The sequence below is a fragment of the Notamacropus eugenii genome, chromosome 3 (genome assembly GCF_028372415.1).
Source record: "Notamacropus eugenii isolate mMacEug1 chromosome 3, mMacEug1.pri_v2, whole genome shotgun sequence".
NCBI lineage: Eukaryota > Metazoa > Chordata > Mammalia > Diprotodontia > Macropodidae > Notamacropus > Notamacropus eugenii.
In genome coordinates this window covers 227,879,045-227,898,140 of record NC_092874.1, presented here as the reverse complement: position 1 = coordinate 227,898,140, position 19,096 = coordinate 227,879,045, and the positions used below count along the sequence as shown (strand labels likewise).

Sequence of the window (19,096 nt, the reverse complement as noted above, 5' to 3'; positions counted from 1 at the left end):
GAGAAGGAAATCTATGAAACCAGAAGACTTCTTCTCTGGTATGAAGGGAAAGTCAAAAAATTTTACATGGATTTTCCAGATCACAGGGGTGCTTACACCCTTAACCCCCAAGATGTAGAAGGGAGAACTGTACACAGGGAGAACAAACGTGAGCAACCATCAGAGGAAAGAGTAAAACAATCAGCGCAGACATGGAAACCTATGAGACAGAGGTTTTCTGACTCCAAGGTTTCCTGTTTGGATACTAGAGGGGGCCGATAAACAATACCTTTTCTTTGGCTCAGCAAGGGACAGTGGGGAAAGGGATAACCTCTCCCGGTTGTTGTCTCACCCAGCTGGATATAGCTGTCGATACTGTATCAGCTCCATCGACTAATTCCAGTTGTCGCGGTCCCTCTGGATGCAGGTCCTGAGGAGAAAGTCACAGATCCTAGACTCAGACCCAAGTCTCTGTACTCCTACAGTACAGGGCTTTTTCCACACCCCTATCAAGACTGTCTTCAACACAGCCAAAGCCCAAGTCGTCTCTCCCTTTTCAAAACTGATGGTCTTCCTCACCCTTCCTTAAGCATCTAAATTAAAGAGTTTCCAGGGCTGAGAGTCATCCGCTAAAACCAGTTATTGCGTATATCCTATCACACACCAGCTGGAAAGGATGACTTTATTATAGGTGCTGCACCCCTAAATGGACAGCTAGGTGGCACATTGGATAAAGCGCTGGGTCTGGAGTCAGAAAGACTCATCTTCCTGAGTTAAATCTGGCCTCAGACACTTCCTTGCTGTGTGACCCTGGGCAAGTCACTTAACGCTGTTTGTCTCAGTTTCCTTATCTGTAAAATGAGCTGGAGAAAGAAATGAGAAACCTCTCCAGTATCTCTGCCAAGAAAACCCCAAACAGGGTCACAAAGAGTTGGACGCAACTAAAAGAATGACTGGAAAAAATCCCTAAGTGCTACTTGCTGGAATCTGCATTGCTCTCAAGGACCCATTTTTCCCTTTAAATCTCACCCAAAAATGAGAATTACAAATCCAAAATAGCAGAGGAATGAAATGGAATGAAAACATATTAATTAAACATGAGAGGGAAAGGGGTGGAGTTCAAACAGAAGTTAGGCAGTCCCTGCCCTCAAGGAGCTTATTAAGGAAGAGAACATTCATAAAGCATAGTGGTGAAATGTTTAGAAGGGTTTATTTGATTGCTTTCCTCAGAAAAAGAAAAGGAAAAGGAGAGATGGGAGGTATTGTGTCAGCATGGTATGAAAATTGCCAAGAGGTAGTGCTGGGTCTGAATCTGGACTATGTATGCATTTACTTAAGATAGAAACACAAGAAAAATGTCAGGAAACCTACAGCAAATAGCAAATACTCTTACCATCATATTTCAAAGATCTTATCCCAAGTTCTAAGGATGAAAGGTGGTAAATCCAATCCATTTCCACACCACACAAAATGAGTTAACTATTCAACCTTAAGGAGTAGGGGCACAGCGTATAGAACCCTAGATTTGGAGTCAGGAAGCCTTGAGGTCAAATCTGACTTCAGACTATAACAAACTGTGTGTTCCTGGGTAAGCCACTTAAACTATCTGCCTCATTTCCTCATCTGTAAAATGGGGATAATAATGACACCTACCTCATAAGGTTTTTGTAAAGCATTTAGGCAGAGTGCCTATTAACATAGTAGATGCTTAATTAATGCATCTTAATTTTTTTAATCTAAGGGAGCAGTAAAAGGTGAGTTAGTGATTTGCCCCCCCCCCCCCATAAACAATGAAGGTGCTAATTTTCCATTTCTGGGATCCCATCATTTCTTGGCCCTGAACCAGTGAATCCTTGAGATTCTGTACCCTTGTGTCTCTGCACTGAAAGGATGAAGAGACTGCCATTTCACTGTCTTAAAATCCAGCACCACACAAACAGGGGGATGGCTCAAGGGTCTGCCATAGTACAACCACATCCATGCCCAACACTCTACACCCACAGGATCCCAAAAGATGCCCCAATGTCTGCCAGCCCCAGTAGGAGGAGGGCTCAGGGAAGGCTCTGCAGGTGTTTCTTTTCTCTTCATTATCCTTCAGTCTCTGCCCACCAAGGTCTTTTTAGAATCCTGGGATCTCATCACCTGGCCTCCTACATGATGTCCTGCATATCATCAATCAATATGCGTATTTATTAAGGACCTTCTGTGTTTGAGGCACTATGCCATGCGTTGGGGAGACAAAGACAAAAGAGAAACATCCCCTACCCTTAAGGAGCTATAGTTTGAACTTTTATATAGGATTCTGAGGTATGTAGTCCCAAAGAGAAGATGGTATGATGCCCAAACAGGGACATGCTCCCCCTTAGAAAAAGAAGAAAGGGGGCTACCTAGAAAGAATGGAAGGGAAGACAGCATGGAACACTTAGGAGGCCAAAGCCTGAAAATTTGCCATTAAAGATGCATTCCTTTGGGTTAAGTCTAAGAAGTGACTGGAGAGGAAATCAAGGGACTCCTAAATTGTTTATTTTAGAGATCATGAGAAAACTGAGGCTTACGGAGGTTAAATGACTGACCTGAGGTCTACCATGAATCATAACTTCAAGGGGCCAAAGATTGGGAACCAACAAGAAAGATGGAGTCAAGGATAGGACAGGCAGGATGGAAGTAGAATTTAGGGGTTTATAGGCTTGAAACAAAGGCACATGGTAGTAAAAGGTTTATGAGCAACATGACTAATGTGAAAATATGTTTAATGTTAATGTACATGTAGAGCTTATATCAGATTGCATATCGTCTTGGGGAGGGGAGAGAGAAGGGAGGAGGAGAAAATTTGGAACTCAAAAGTTTGTGGAATTGAATGTTCTAAACTAAAAATAAATTAATTTTTAAAAATAACTTTAAAACTGATTTTACATGTTAAAGTCAGGCTAAATTAAAAACTACATACAGTATGAGCAAATTTTCTTTATTTGGAAAAGCTAATCTTTTGGTAATTTAAATGAAAACAACAACATGAACTGAAACCTGGAGGTTTTCTTCTCACTCCTCTAGCTGGCTTCAAGGTCACATTCTCTGATTCTCAATCCAGTGATCTTTTCATTTCACCACTGAGAAAAGGTTGTCAGCTTTGACAATGTATTCCTGGAGGGGTACCACATTAGTTAGTCCCTAAGCCTTTAGTGGAAATATCTTTGTAACTTCTTTTTCTAACCAAGGTGCCTAAAGGTACGAGGGTTCTGAGATGGAAACAAGGGCTTAGGAACCAGAGGTAGAAGGTCACCTAAGACATACTTCCCCTACTGCACAATTTTGCCTAAGGCTGGCAGTATCAGGTAGGAGAGCATTCTCCAGGCTCAGCTTAAAGGAAAAAGAGAAGAAACTGACCCCCAGGCTCTTCCCTCACCCTGGGAAAAGTTGTGTCTGACTCTTCATGATCCCATTTGGGATTTTCTTGGCAAAGATACTGGAGTGGTTTGCCATTTCCTTCTCCAGTTCATTTTACAGAGGAAAAAACTGAGGCAAAGACAGGGTTAAGGGACTTGCCCAGAGTCACACAGCTACTAAGTGTCTGAGGTCAGATTTGAACTCAAGAAGATAAGTCTTCCTGACTCCCAGCTCAGCATTCTATCTACCCACTCTGTTGCCTAGCTGCCCTATGCCACCTCTACTCAAGTACTTATGGGGATAGGAAAATCTGGGTTTGGATTCCAGCTCCACTGCTACTACTCTGACCCTCTTCCTCACATATGAAAGGATGGTATTAGGCTCAATGGCCAGATGGTGTCAATTCCATCTTCTCATCTTCCCTCTTTGACACTCATGCAATCACCACCTTGGATTAGGCCCCCACCACCTCTCCTTTGGATTATTGCAATAGCCTCCCAACTGTTCTCCTTGCCTTTAGCATCTCCTCTCTCCAATTCATTCTCTTCAGGGCTGCTAAATGGATATTCCTCAAATAAAGTTGCTTCCCATCACTCCTAGGATCAAATACAAACTCCTCTGTTTAGCATTTAAGTACGTTTGTAGGCAGCTCCAAACTACCTTACTAGACACCCCCCTTATACACACACTCTGGATTCCTGCCAAGATCACCTACCTGTGGCTTCCTATCCATGATATTCCATCTCCCGCCTCTGGTGACTCCTTTGCTTGGGCAATCTGTGATGGTTGAAATGGTCTCCCCCTTCACCTCCACTGCTCTTCCAGACCCAAGACCAGGGGCACCTCCTAATCATAACAGATGCCTCTAATTTTTCTACTCTCTACCCTCACCTCAAATTTACTTTGCATATTTTTTAACTTATCCATGTGCATGTTACTCCTCCTCCTTACTATTATATAGAAACTCTCTGAAGGCAAGGAAATGATGTATTTGTCTTGAATTTCAGTGCCTAGCACAGGTCCTTGCACATTAGGATAGGACACATTTCATCTCACTGGGACAGGAAACTCTATAGTGAGAAAACTCCTTCTACCAATACAAGTCAGCACCTTGTCTGCAACGTAGTCTTAGAAAGCTGCCCAAAGGATTGAAAGATGGAGCATCTTGTCCACGGTCATGGAGACAGTATGTGTCAAAGGCAAGTCTTCAATCCAGATCTTCCTGACTTCAAGGTAGCTTCTCTGACCACCACCCAATGCTGCCTTTCTTCCTTGCACATATTAGAAGCATAATAAATGTTTGTTGAATTGAATTGGATGATTTCTCAGATTCCTTCCAAGTCTAAAATCCTAAAGCTTAGGTCTCTTTCAGCCTTATGAATCTGTATTTCTATAACTATCGCCTATTCTCAGCCATTTGGCCATGGTCCCCTAAGCCTGGACATCACCCACATTTGAACATTATGATCTTTTGCCCTCCTCAGCAGGCTCTGTACCCCACCTCCAAAAGACCAAGATGCAATCCGAAATGTACCAGGCCTTCTAACCTAGAAAGAAACAACAAATGGCAGTTTCTCCCACCCCCCCAGACCCACTACCAGCATCCCCACCCTCTCTTCCCTCAGTTCCATCATCCCATCTCTTCCTGTGGTTCTTTCAAAAGTCTAGAAGCAACATTCAAATCTTTACAACCTACAGAGCAGTAGAGCCTGACCCCCTGGGGATCTGGCCCACCTATGCTGAGAAGACCTTCCTGGACAGACTGCCCAACTCTGTCCTATCTACTCCAGCCAAACCAAGATGTTCATACCAGACTATATGATGATCAAGAAATTCAGTGAGAAACTAGTAAGTGGCATCTTTTACCCCAAAACTACACAAAAAACCAAAAGCCCAGGGATCCTACAACAAAGTGAATGCCACTGGGACCAGAAATGAGACCTGTGTAGCCAGCAAGGCTTTGTGTCCAGAGGCAGCAAGAGAAGAGGGCTTCCCTGAGAAATCTTCCAGATGGTCAGATAGTCATAGTATGGTCAGAAAACCTGGGAAGCAGTAGTATGAAGTAGTGACAGGTAACAGCAGCACTAACCATCTTGGTGTCACAATCCTCAGACTTCACCCAAGCCCAAGGTCTCGGAGGACTCTAAAGCTGTGAGACATCAGAGAGATCCCTGAAGATCCAGGCTCCAAAAAACTAGAAGGGAGTGGCAGAGGGGCTTACCTCAAAAAATAGAGATCAGCAAAATGAACAAAAACCCAGGTGATGAAGCAGGGCCAACCACCCTACTCAAGAGTGCACCCGAGGGCAGACCTTGGTCCTGTCGCAAAACTCTAATTCAGGCCCTAGAGAGATAAATCCATCAAGGAGAACATCAACTAGTATCAAAAATTATTTCAACTCTAATTGCATAATTACACCAAGCAGAGACTCAAAAAGAAAAAAAAATGGATTTTCTACAAGTGCTACATGAATACTTAGAAGAAATAAAGCCAGCGATTAAAGATGAAATAAAAGCTTTTGAGGAAAGAGTTAGAACTTAATTAGCTTAGCAGAGAAAATGATAAACCTCACCTAAGAAAGCGATTCCTTGAAAATTAGAACAGAGCAAACAGAAATCAATGACTCCATGAGAGAGCAAGAAAGGTTAAAAACAAAATCAAAAGACTGAAAAAGTAGAAAAAAATATCAAGACATCTGAGATCAAAAACAACTGAATTGGAAAGGGGGTCAAAGAGAGATTTTAATAATCACTGGACTCCCTGAAAACCATGATTTCTTTTTGAAGCTTAGACACTATATTTCAAGAAAACATAAAATGAAAACTGCTCAGACCTTTTAGAATCAGTAAACAAAGTAGAGATAGCACCACCTTCTGAACCACCTTCTGAAATACATCCCAAAAGGAAATCTTATTCCCCTTTTGCCAGTTCGTCAAGGACCACTAGTAATTGCTAGATCCCTACTCCTTCCCTCCCCCACCCCACTGCACCCCCAGGGAACACTGCCCAGGGTCAGAGCCAAAGGTGTCTTCTTGTGTGTGCTTAGCCAAAGGGAAGGCCATCAGCCTTCCTTCTCTGCTGAAGAGTTTCCTTGGAGCTGTGATTCCTGGGATTGACTGATATGGTAAGAATTGTGAATGGACTTTGCCTATTTCCAGCTGAATCTCTTCATAGATTGCCCCATCTTCACACAGCCTGCTGCAGGGTACAAGCCCAACCCCCACACCTCTGCCTCCTATAAAGCCTAGGTCGGACTTGGGCACCAGCATTTGGAAGCTTCCTCCCCCCAAGGTGACTCAGCTTTTGCTCAGGCATCAGCCATGAAATTCTTCCCTGTAACGCTGCTGACCTACATGGCCTGTGCATCATCAGTCTTTACCCGTGAGTCTGGACTCTCTCCTTCCTCATCAGCTGGAGATCAGGACCTGCTCAGACAACCCCAAGAGATTCATCTCTCTTCACTGGCCTTGAACTTATTCTCTAGTGACTGATCCTACTGGACCAGTCTCAGAAATGGGGTGAGACCAGACCCAAACCTAGGACAGGGAACTTGGGAATCCCTCTCATGAGCAATACTGGATGATCCAGGCAGAGTCCCTCTCCCCTCCAAGTTCTCAGGGCCCCAGCTATAAAAGGGGAGCAAGGACTTCACAGGAGAATTGATATCATACAGTGGGGACATGGACTGTATTTGAAGTCACAGGACTTGGATTCAAATACTCCTTTTATTCTTTATCATCAGTGTGATTTGAGTCACTACTTCTCTGAGCCTCAGTTTCCTCATCTGTAAAATAAGAGGTTTGGACTAAATGGACTCTTAATAGTCCTTCTAGTTCTAAATTTATTATGCCATAAACCTTCATAGACAAGCTGGGATGAGTTTATGAGTTAAATGCTTTGGGGTCCCTCATGACGATGATGTTTTCCTTCCCCAGATTCTAACAAGCTAAATGATACAGAAGAAAGACGTGCTGTTGTGTGTAAGTCCGTATGCCTCTTTGACAGGGTCCTTTGGGGGAGGCAGATTCCTGGAATGTATTTTGACTTGAGGAGATGATAAATATTTCATCTTTGGAAAGAGTCCTTCTTGATAGCTTGATAGCTGACCTCACAGTGACCGGTTTTACCCAAACCCGTGATGTAGTTCCTAAGTTCCTTAGGAACAGGGAAGATTTAGAGGAAAGCATGGGGAAGAAGCAAGCCATTTCAAAAACCGGGTGCACATTGGAGTTGAGACTAGAGAGACTAGAGAGGAAGAAGGGGAGGCTGCCTTCAATTCCAGCAAACTTCTAGATCCAGGGTGGGAAACCTGCAGCACATGTGGCCTTAATAAAAGAATTTATTCTGTAAAACTTGGGCTCAATCAAAAGGCCACACCCAAGGACCTAGAAGGCCACATGTAGCCTCACAGCTGCAGGATCCCCACTCCATTCTAGATCATTCAAAAGATTTTTAGTGAACAACTAGAAAAGGAAACTGCTCAAAAAGGGGCAGTGTGACCTCTTGAAAAAGAAGTCATGCCAGACCAAGCTTGTCCCTTGTTTGATGGACGTTGATCAATGAAATTGTGGAGATGGTTTAGCAAGGTGCTAACAAATGATGCCATCTTTGTGGAAGGTGGCAAAGTATGCTAGATAAATTATGCAGTCGGAGAAGCAGAACTGATTGGATTGCTGGACTCCAAGAGTGGCATTAAGCAGAATGACTCTAGTGGAGTACCTCATGGATCTGGGTTTGGCCCTAGGCTGTTTAACATTGGTACCAATGATCTGATAAAGGTAAATCCTTACCTTTGCTGGGAGAGATGGATGATACACTGGATGACAGAGTCAGGTTCCAAAAACACGTGTTGTTGTTCAGTCATTCCAGTTGTGTCTGATTCTTCTTGTTCCCATCTAGGGGTTTTCTCATCAAAGATACTGGAATAGTTTGCCATGTCCTTCTCCAGTTCATTTTACAGATGAAGAAACTGAGGCAAACAGGGTTAAGTGACTTGCCCAGCATCACACAGATGGGAAGTGCCTGAAGCTGGATTTGAACTTAGGAAAAGGAGTCTTCCTGACTCCAGGTCCAGTACCCAATCCACTGTGCCACCTACCTGCCCTAAAAGGCTTTGTTAATGGGTTAGAACTCTGGACTAAACCCAATGAGATGAAATTTAACAGGGTTAAATGTCAAGTCTTACACTTAGGTTCAAAAAATCTACTTCATAAGTATGAAACAGTAGAGGCATAGGTAGACAGCAATTTGTTGGTAAAATATATTAAGGTTTGAGTGGCGTGAAAACTCCCTGTGAGTCCATAACTAGTATAATCTTGGGCTGCATGAGAAAGAGATAGCTTCCAGGAGTCAGGAGGTAAGAGTACCTCTGTATTTCTCCCTGGTCAGGACACATCTAAAGTTCAGTCCTGGGCACAGAAATCTAAGCAGGACATTAATAAGCTGCAAGCTCCCAGAGGTGGACGGCTTAAATCCTGAAGGGCCTTGATTCCATGCCAGGAAAAGAGCAGCTAAAAAGCCTGGGTATGATTAGCCTAGACAAGAGGTGACCTCTGAGGTCAAAGATCCAAAATAGGGTTTTGCCTTATTTTTGTATCCACAACATTGAGCACAGTTTGGTACATAGTAGGCACTTAATAAATTCTTGTTAATTGACTGCAAATTACATACATAGGAGCAGATTTGTTCTATTTGGCCTTAAAGCCAAATTTGCTATCAGGCTTGATGTCAGAAAAAAAGATCCTAACGATAAATGTTGTGCAACACTAGACTCTGCTGCCTCTAGAAGTAGTGGGTTCTCTCTCATTGAAGGTCTTCAACAAAGAATGGATGGTCTCTTATCAAATATAGGACCATGGGGGCTCTTTTTCTGGTATGAGTTAAAATAAATGGCTACTGAAAGTTCCTTCTAGTTCTAATACTGATTTTGATTACTGGTCTATGTCAAGGGCAGCTAAGTGGATAGAGCAGTGGATAGAGCACCGGACCTGAAGTGAGGAAGACTTGTCTTCCTGAGTTTAAATCTAGCCTCAGACATTTACTAGGTGTGTGACCCTGGACAAGTCACTTAACCCTGTTTGCCTCAGTTCCTCATCTGTAAAACGAGCTGGAGAAGGAAATGGCAAACCACTCCAGTATCTTTGCCAACAAAACCCCAAATGGGGTCACAAACAGTTAGAGAGGACTGAACAACCACATTTGGGAAGTCTGCTGGTGTTTCCAGTAGGATATGGGCTTTTCTGAAAAATTAGGAGAAGTAAGCAGGGGTCCTACTTGGAGATTCCTCACTCCAGCTGACCAAAGTAGTAACCAGTATGATACTCTGGAAAGACTGCCAGATTTGAGGCCGAAAGACCTAGCTCTGCCACTTACCAGCTGTCTAAGTTAGGTTAATCACTTCTCTTCTGTGAGTTTCAATTTCTTCATGTATAAAATGAGGAAACTGGACTAACTCAGGGTTTTTTAACTTTTTTAATGTTATGAACCTCTATGGCAGTCTACAGACCCCTTCTCAGAATGTTTTTAAAAGAACGAACTAAATTCATAGGACTACAAAGGTAATTAATTCTGCTGGAATAAAGATGTCATTTTTCCCATTCAAGTTCATGGACCTTTTGAGGATCTGTGGACCCCTGCATTAAGATCCTTTGGACTAGATGATCTTTAAGGACCATCTTGCTCTAAATCCTCTGATCCCAAATTTCCATGGTCTGCTTCGCACATCATCCACTTTGTATTCAATCCTCAATGGGTTTTTCCTTTCCCTAATCAGGAATACTCCTACTCTTCCATGTCTACATCCCAGCAGAAAAAGGAGGACTTTATTTCATCCCTCTGGTTTTCTCTATCTCTCTTTCTGACTCCAGCTCAGTTAGACTCTTCTAACAATCCTAATCGCTTCATGGAAAGTGTTGTCTCTACCGAACATGTCTGGATGCCCAAAAGGGAATTCTCTCATGAAGATAGATCCCTTGAAGATGTCTCCTTAAACAAAAAGACCTCCAACTTTGAGTTCCCAGAGAAGGAATCAATGAGGAATATACACCATAATGATGACATCATACGGCTTGAAGAAATAGCCAGTGAGCAATCAGAAATCCATACCAAGAACTCCCAACATGGTAAGAATGGGAAGAAGGGCCAGAGCTGAGTGGCCTTGAAGGGAAAAGAGGTAGTCCCTGGAGAAAGGTGGGACATTAGGGGAGGAGAAGGCAGAGGCTAAGGATACATGGGTGGAAGTCCAACCTGAAATTAATGTGGTATAAATGAGCACTTGAGTCCACAGCTCAAGTGCTGAGTTGGGGATTGACAATGGGGCTGACTGATCCCACTGCCTATCCCACCCAACTTTTCTGCCCTCTTATTCTATCCCTAGCCCCTGTAGCCACCACAGAAGGAAGAATTGCCAAGCTGGGCCTTAAAGTTGGAGAAGAAGTAGACCTAATGCTGGCCAAGTTCAAGAACAAGATGAAAAACTATTTCCTTTTGAGATCTTAATGTGGCAATTTTGTGGCTGTTGTGCAAGGATTCAGCACCTGGGATAGGGCCCTCCAGTTCCTAAAGCCTCATCCTACTGGGGTTTTTCAAAATATCTGACAAGATAACCTGATTAAACACTGCATCCCAGACTCATTGTTTTGTCTCTTTGTTGGGGGCAAACCCTCCAGAAACCAGTCTAAATCACTATATTATTCTTGGGCATTTCATTTTGTCCCTCTTTCCTGGCTCCAATATCTCAGCCTACAAGGTCTCCAAATATTTCTACAACCTCTCCATCCCCTCAAATAACAGTCCAATCTTTCTCTGGCCAGCTCTTAGAAAAAAATGAATCTACATTCCCTGCCTCCACTTTCTCAGCACCAACTCATCCTCAGACCTTTATAACCTGACTTCTGGCCCAACATTCTGTTGAAACCACTCTCTCCAAGATTCTCGGAAGGTGGCCTTTATCATTAGCTCCAAGCCCTCTTCTCAGTTTCCTCTTCTTGACCTCTGTTAGGCATTCAGTACTGCTGACCACTCCTTGTTTCTCCATACCTTGACTTCTGCCAAGAACCCTGCAATCCTCTGCCCCTGTTTGCCTCATCACTATTCCCCTGACTCCTCCTTCTCCCGCTACCCCACCCTCCACCTCCACTCCAAGGTTCTCCTTGGGACAATCATCACTTCATGGCCTCAACAACCTCCTTCATATTCGATTCTTCATGATTCTTCATGGGATTTTCTTGACAAAGATGCAGGAGTGATTTGTCATTTCCTTCTCTGGCTCATTTTACAGATGAGGAAACTGAGGCAAACAGAGTTAAGTAACTTGCCCAAGGTCACACAGCTAGCAAGTGTGAGATCAAATTTGAACTCAGGTCTTCCTGCCTCCAGGCCACAATGACTCAACAATAACAACAAAAGTTTAAGATTATAATAATAGGGTTTATAATATTTATATAGCACTTTAAGATTTGCAGACTTCATTACAAATATCAACTCATTTGATCCTCACAACAATGCTAGGAGGTGGGTGCTATTATTGTTTTCATTTTACAGATGAGGAAACTGAGGCACAGAGAGGTTAAGTGAGTTGCCCAAAAACACCCAGCTAAGTGCCTGAGGCTGGATTTGAACTTACATCTTCTTGACTTTAGTTTCAGCACTTTCCTTGCTGTTTCTTAGCTACAGATTATGCATTTTTAGTACAGTAAAATTCACTTAAAACATTGTTCTTATATCTTTGTGGATCAGTGTTATGTCCAGGCAGTTGTGGATAATAGTTCTCTGCATAAAGACAGACCCATTTCAGCAGACTTGGCTTTTTGAATTTTCAGGAATATTTGGTGGGGTTTACATTTAGTATCATTGGGATTTGTCATATGTGAGCTTGAAACAACAATAATAAAAATAATAGCTGACATTTCTATAGCATTTACCATGTGCCAGACATTGTGCTAAGAGATTTATAATTATCTCATTTGGCCCTCCCTACAATGCTGCAAGGTATTATTGAAAGAGAGGAAACTGAAATTAAATAACTTCACCAGGGTCACACAGCTAGTAAGTGACTGAGGGTCTCTGCAATTTGAACTCAGGCCTTCCTAACTCCGGGTCTGGCACTTTAGCCAGCACACCACCCAGCTGCCCTTAGAAAGGTGAGCAGGCTTCTGGGTACAATTCTTAGTCACCTGATTGTGTCCTTTTTGACACACATTAGATGCTAAATTTTCCAGGCCTCCAGGAATGTGTCACACAGTTTCCACTGCTCCTGCATCCATCAGTAAATTGATTTTCTTGTCCTTTGATTTTAAAGAGGACCAGTGACATCACAGGGTGATATCTTGACTTGCAAGTGAATTGGATTTAAGCGAGGCAGAGTTACACAAAGTCATCAGCCTCCCTCTTTCTTCCAGAGTTACAAAAGTCCAGTGACAAGACAAAAGTCAGGATGACTTGTAATGGCTTGGAATGCAATGGATGACCTTGGCATCTTCAATGTCTGACCAAGTATTAGCACTCTACACTGCCTGCTGCAGTGGCCTTCATGGACATTGGAACAAATTTTTCTCATCCACCCATTTTGCCAGGGAAGTCTTCATCTGCCTGAGGAAGACACCCCATTAATTCACCAGTGGGTCTGAGGTCCATCAGTTACCCTCAGTCTGATTTAGCCCATCGGCCAAGACAGTTTACCAGAGTGTGGCCACTGAGCATGCTACAGTTTTTTACAACCACAGGTGAGAGGGTGAGGGTCCAGTAGATACCAAAGGTGGATGAGCAGCCCTGAAAAGGGTTAGGCAAGCCCTCCCACCAGAGCTACTTGAACACCTATACACCCCTACTCAAGAGTCATCTTTCTATAATTTCTAATGGCAGCAAACTACCCCAAATCACTATCATAAACCCATCTATCTCAAAAACAAACCTACCTGACTCAATCATTTGTCCAACACTTCCTTGTCAACCTATTGTTGAGTGCATTCATGTGCATTTCTCCTTTAGAGAATATTTTGGTTTCACTCTTGGATCATAGCCATCACAAAGGACCCATCTGGAGATAAAGCACATCGTGTTACACCAGTGGACATTTGTTAAATTCAGTTCAGCCTTGACTCTCACTTTGGAAAGTGACACCTAGTTTTCCCAAAAGTATTTCTGTAAATTCTCATTATTCTATGCTCTAAAAATATCCATGAACCCTCTTCTTTCTTTATGACATAGAATTCTTCATCTTTCTATAGCTGCTTGGGAGTGAGTAGCCCTGTGGCTCATTAACATTGCTTCTTGGGCATCTTCTTTGTCAACCATCTTCCCCTACCAAGAGAATACGGTAAGACTGCTATCAGACAGGTGTTAACTCCTCTGAATGTGCTATTCCTGTTATGCTTTGGTTTCCAGATGCCAAGCAATCTCTTAACATACAATCTCAACTGTATCCATGTAAAGCCTTATGCTCAGTATGTCAAATCTTAAGAATACCAAGGTATTTGCATTATTTTCACCCATTGGTACAATTTGGACTCTAGATTTAAGCTGAATGAGAGAGGGAGAGAGAGAGGGGGAAAGAGAGAGAGAGAGACAGAGAGAGAGATGGGTAGGTAGATAGATTGATAGATAGATAGATAGATAGATAGATGATAGATAGATAGATAGATAGATAGATAGATAGATAGATAGATAGATAGATAGACAGACAGATAGGGACATGATCAATGAAGGAATTTGTTTTGCTTAAATGTATATGTTTATAATGGGAGCTTTATTTTTCTTGATTTCTCAGTGGAAGGAGAAGGTTAGAGGAAGAAAATGCAGACCTGAAAATGAAATAAAATTGATTTTTTAAAAATGTATTAATACCATTTAATGGGCAGAGATTCATGTTCCTGGAGACAGCGGTGTCTACCACTAGACAGAAGCCTTAATGTTGACTAGAATGGTCTGTATGAGGGAAAGAATGGGGAAATAAACCCTAAGAACCAAGAATAGAGACTGAGACTTTTTTTAAAATGGTTAATATAGAATTTTGTTTTACTGCATGTTTATATAAAGGGTTTTGTTTTTCTCTCTTTCTTAGGATAGGAGTTGGAGGAGGAGGAGGGAGAATACAGAGAAAGAATGTGAATCTGAAAATAAAATAGTAAGAGGCTTATTGGACTCTGTGAATTTTGGAGAACCCATACCTAGGTATTCTGAATACCCCATATACTGCATCATCTACAAGTCATCCTCTTTCAAGGACAACCTAGAACAAGTTGAGGGGATCTCTGGGGACCCCATCTGCCAAGACCAGTGGGACTTGAGAGACCAAACCCAGAAGAGAGGCTACACGTGGTGATTGTGAATTTACCTGGAAGAAAGAGAAACCTTTAGCCAACTTGGTGGCAATTCTGAGCCTCTGAGTGAAGGTGAAGGAGAATCCCTACCAACCTACTACAAAAGAAAGAGGGAACCCTTCATCAGAGGCCTCTAATGAAGAAAATATTTAGTACCATCCTCTTGCTGGTACCCCTTCCAGAAAGACAAGGCTTTGACTGGTGGACCAGGGAACATTGAGTGGGTGATGGTACAGGTATAGTCTCAGTATCAACTCAAATCCCAGTCAAGTTGAATGCAAGAGGATTAAGATCTTTTACCACCTTTACTACAAGTTACCCTGACCCATGATGAGGATCAGTGACTATGTTAGAAGTGATATCATCTTTGCTGTGGCCTTCATGACATCCACACAATCTGTGGGGCATTAATTCCTTGAGGGCACACAGATGACTAGGACATTTAGCCCTCTAGACCAATCGAGTCTTAGATACAACTTCCTGACCTTTTAAAGAAAACCAAAAAATACTAACCTAGACTACATGGTAGGCACTGCTCATACCACTCTTCACCATTTGAGGAAAGGTCCTAAAGTTCTTCTAGAAAACCTTCCACCACTTAAATGACTTTGGCGCTATCCCTGCACAGCTCCAACTTCAGGAATTTGAGAAGGCTGGCAAAGCCAGCACTGGAGAGAGGAGCTTAGTGCAGATGAAAAAAACAAAACAAAATCAAAGAATGAAGTCTAAAAAGTAAATCTTATCTTAGAGGCTCCTGATGGGAACACAGCATCAAAGAAGCTGCGCTCTCTCCCTAAGAGGCCCCTCTTTTCTGGATCAGAGGTTTGGAGTTGATTCATCTGGCGAGTAAGGCGAACGTAGCTCCTAATGACAGGTTTAGGATTCTTTTGGTCACATTGTTAAACTGATGAAACTTCTACCCTGCTTTTCAGGGGTCAAATTATTTAAGGCTTTAGGTTGAGAATTATGTCTAGAGTTTCCCTTACAGGGAGTTAGATTAAAAGGCTCAATTTACTCAATTTACAATATGAATTAGGTATGGGATGGGTATTTATTTCTGTGTACTCTAACAAGCATGCGTTGACTACAAGACCAAGCAAGTAGTGCTAATACCAGGCCAGTGGGTAGATCCTTAATATCATTTAAACAGATAGTAATTTATTGGATTGACCATTAGGCATTTTATATCTAACCAAGGCTCTGCACTAACTGAACAACTCAGTCCATGTCTGCTGGTTAAATGGCCAGACTTGGGCCCATCCTGTAGTTGGTGCTGCCCTCTTCAAGAAGTCCAGAGCAGTTGCCAAGACATCTCCTTTTGCCACCATTTAGCACCAACCCCAAGGATCCAGGAGCTCTGAACATCTCAAAGGTCCCCTCCAAGTCTGAAAACATTCATCTCAAAACAGATATTTCTTTACTAAAGATCAAGAAAGAAAAAACAGAAAAGCAGAAAAGGCAAGGAGGGGCCTAAGCATAAGCTTACCTAGTTGAATCCCCCTGCTCTAGGGGCCATGAAAATAAGCTTGCCACTGCAGTGAGTCACCATACTCCATCTGCCTCGCTGACCAAATGTATTTCCATATGGAGATGAGGGTAGTTGTATCTGCTTGAACCAACGCTGGATCCTTGTTAAGCATCCTTTCCATACTATGGTTAAGTAAACCTTCTCTTACTGTTAGGTGGATGACAAGGGGTTAATTTCATTCTGATCCTAAGCCTGAAGCACCAGACTGACCTGAATCAGATGTGGCCTGCGACCCTGCCCCTCCTTAGCCAAGCAGTCACCCAGTCCTATTGATTCTGTTTCCACAACATCTTTTTCATCTGTAACCATCATAGTTCAGGCCTTCATCACTTCTTACGCATGAAGTATTGCAAAACCTCCTAAGCAATCTCTCATTCTAATCTCTTTCCTCTTCAACTCATTCTCCACATAGCTGCCACATTGATAGAAGAGGGGAGGAAAGAGAAGGGGAATGGAAAGGAAGGGAGGGGAGGGGAAATGAGAAATCCCTTACCCTGGCCCAGAATAGAGTCCACATTTAGGGCAAGACTACTTAAGAAAGATGATGGATTCTTCTTCTCTTTCTTAAGGGACCAAAATTCTATGCATTCCACCCTGTGCTTGAGAATAATTCACCTAACATTAATTACCTCCCAAACTACATGGGAAGTTCTTCTGTGTTTCTCGTCCTCATTCTTCCTGATGTACCTTCAACTAAAGCAAAAATTCTTGGTAAAGTAAATGGGAAAGAAAAACATAGGGTTCAGAAAGGAACTGGGGTTTCATATTATGACTATGAGAAAAATGGATTGCGTGGGAATTTGGTTCCCTTTTTCTCACTTTCCATCCTTCTATCTCTATAGGGTTATTTTACCCAAAGGAAGATATCCCTGAGGACTGAGCAGGAGTCACTTTTTTCTAAGGGGTACTGAGTTTAAATTATCTCCTCACTAATTTGCTTGGTTTGGGAGATCCTAGAATGAGAAGTGGAAACTTCCTCTCTCAGGTCAATATTGAAATGGTGGTTCAAGGCAGGAGACAAATAGAAGCCAGAGAACTAGAATATCTGTGGAGGCTTGGGGCTGAAGGTTCTTCCAGTAACTAGAATGAATGTGGAACCAGTTTTCAACTCCCCCTGTGTCCGAGTGCCCCCATTCTGGAGTTATTTTTGAATCTTTGGCCATTTAATAAAAACGGGACAAGAAGAAAGATGGGCAAAGGTCCAAAAAACTGGAAAATTATTCCAAGAACTGTGACAATAGAACTATTTGTGGGTGTGCTGGTAAATGCTTAACAACCGGCTCTACTGCTCATTCCTTCCCCACCCCCCCAAAAAAACTGTGCAGACAGTACACTTTTAAGCCTAATCTGTGTTATTATCATTTTCCCATCACTTACTTAAGTCTAGATAATCTATAAAATAATAAATAAATCCCTGATTTGTAGCTCTTGCCAGTTTTTGAGATGTAAATGGTCACAAATTAAAATTTGAACAATCAGCTCTCTGGTAGAGCTGAATGCAGCATACCCTTGGAATCTATCATCCACTTTGCCCTCCCCAATCTCCTCTCCTGCCTCTCTTTTCCAGGACTAAATCTGTACCTTTAAGCCGCGCTAGGCCTCTGCCCTGCACCACACACAAATACATACTCTCATTCACTTTCAGATATCCCTCCTTTTTCCCTTTATTAGCAATGCTAGAGGTTGTGGAAATACTTTCTGTATTGATGTGATCTAAGTCACAGGAGGGAGGGGTGCCAATAATGAAGCTGCAAGAAATGAGACTTTCCTACAGTTATCCTACGTTACCTCAGCCTTCCTCGCCAACTGGAGTTTGGAGGAAAGGGTTCATCTTAGAGGGTCTCTGTGACCTCCCAGAGGAGATATATCACTACCCCACCCCCGTTGCCCACAGTATATGGGAGGGAGGAGTGCTAGGGAGTCAAAAGCCGAGGGAGTCAAAACTTTGGGAATCCCTCAGGGAAAGAGGATAGGAAATGAGATCTAGTCTCTGGGAGATGAAAGGTGTCCTCAAACCAACACAGGCTGTACTAAGAAATGTAAATTCCCTAAAACGAGGTTCTGCTGCCCTCTGGTGGCTACTTTCTGCTTCAGGCTGAAGCCCTGTATCCTTGCTAATGTTTAGCTCCCTTTCCTCCTACCACAATTCTAGGCCAGGGGTGGGGGAACCTGCAGGGAGGTTAGAGGGGAGAGGCCCTTTTCTCAAGAGTCCCTTTTCAGAGCTCTCAGCCCAAGGTTCCTTCTACTCTCGGTCTTCTCTCCTACCACAACAACGTCCTCTCTGTCCCACCCTCTCCCTAGCTTCCCTCCCACCTCGCTGTGGATGTGGAACGGGGCAGCTCATGGCTTGTAGCTGATAAATGGTGAAGTAGGTAGAGTTTTGGACATGGAGTCAGCAAAAGCTAAGTTCAAATGCTGCTTCAGATACTTATTAGCTATGTAAACCTGGGCAAGTCACTTAACCCACCTCAGTTTCTCCAGTGGTAAAATAGGGATCATAATATAAGGGGATAAAAATAATAGGCTGTTGTGAAGATCAAAGAACTATGTAAAATGCATTGAATATTACAAAGCACTAGTATCACTATGACTATTAATAATTATATTGAGCAGGTAGGGGGCACAGTGGATAGAATACTGGGCCTAGACTCAGGAAGAGCTGAGTTGAAATTCAGCCTCAGACATTTCTAGGTGTGTGTCCCAGGACAAGTCACTTAACCCCATTTGCCTCAGTTTCCTCATCTGTAAAATGAGCTGGAGAAGGAAATTGCAAACCACTCCAGTATTTTTGCCAAGAAAACCCCAAAAAGGGGTTACAGAGTTGGACAAAACTAAAAAGGACTAAACAACATTGTGTGGTATTGTTACCTTCTTTCCTAACTCCAAA

At 42.7% G+C, this 19,096-nt stretch overlaps 1 protein-coding gene across 1 annotated transcript; it reads left to right on the top strand.

Annotated features, from left to right (window-relative positions):
* Positions 1–6,627: 6,627 nt before the first annotated feature.
* LOC140534188 (uncharacterized) lies at positions 6,628–10,991 on the top strand. The gene is made up of 4 exons (XM_072654937.1): positions 6,628–6,744; positions 7,299–7,343; positions 10,230–10,484; positions 10,739–10,991. The coding sequence occupies exons 1-4, from the start codon at positions 6,684–6,686 to the stop codon at positions 10,858–10,860; spliced, it is 483 nt and encodes a 160-aa protein (XP_072511038.1). The 5' UTR covers positions 6,628–6,683; the 3' UTR covers positions 10,861–10,991.
* Positions 10,992–19,096: the final 8,105 nt, after the last annotated feature.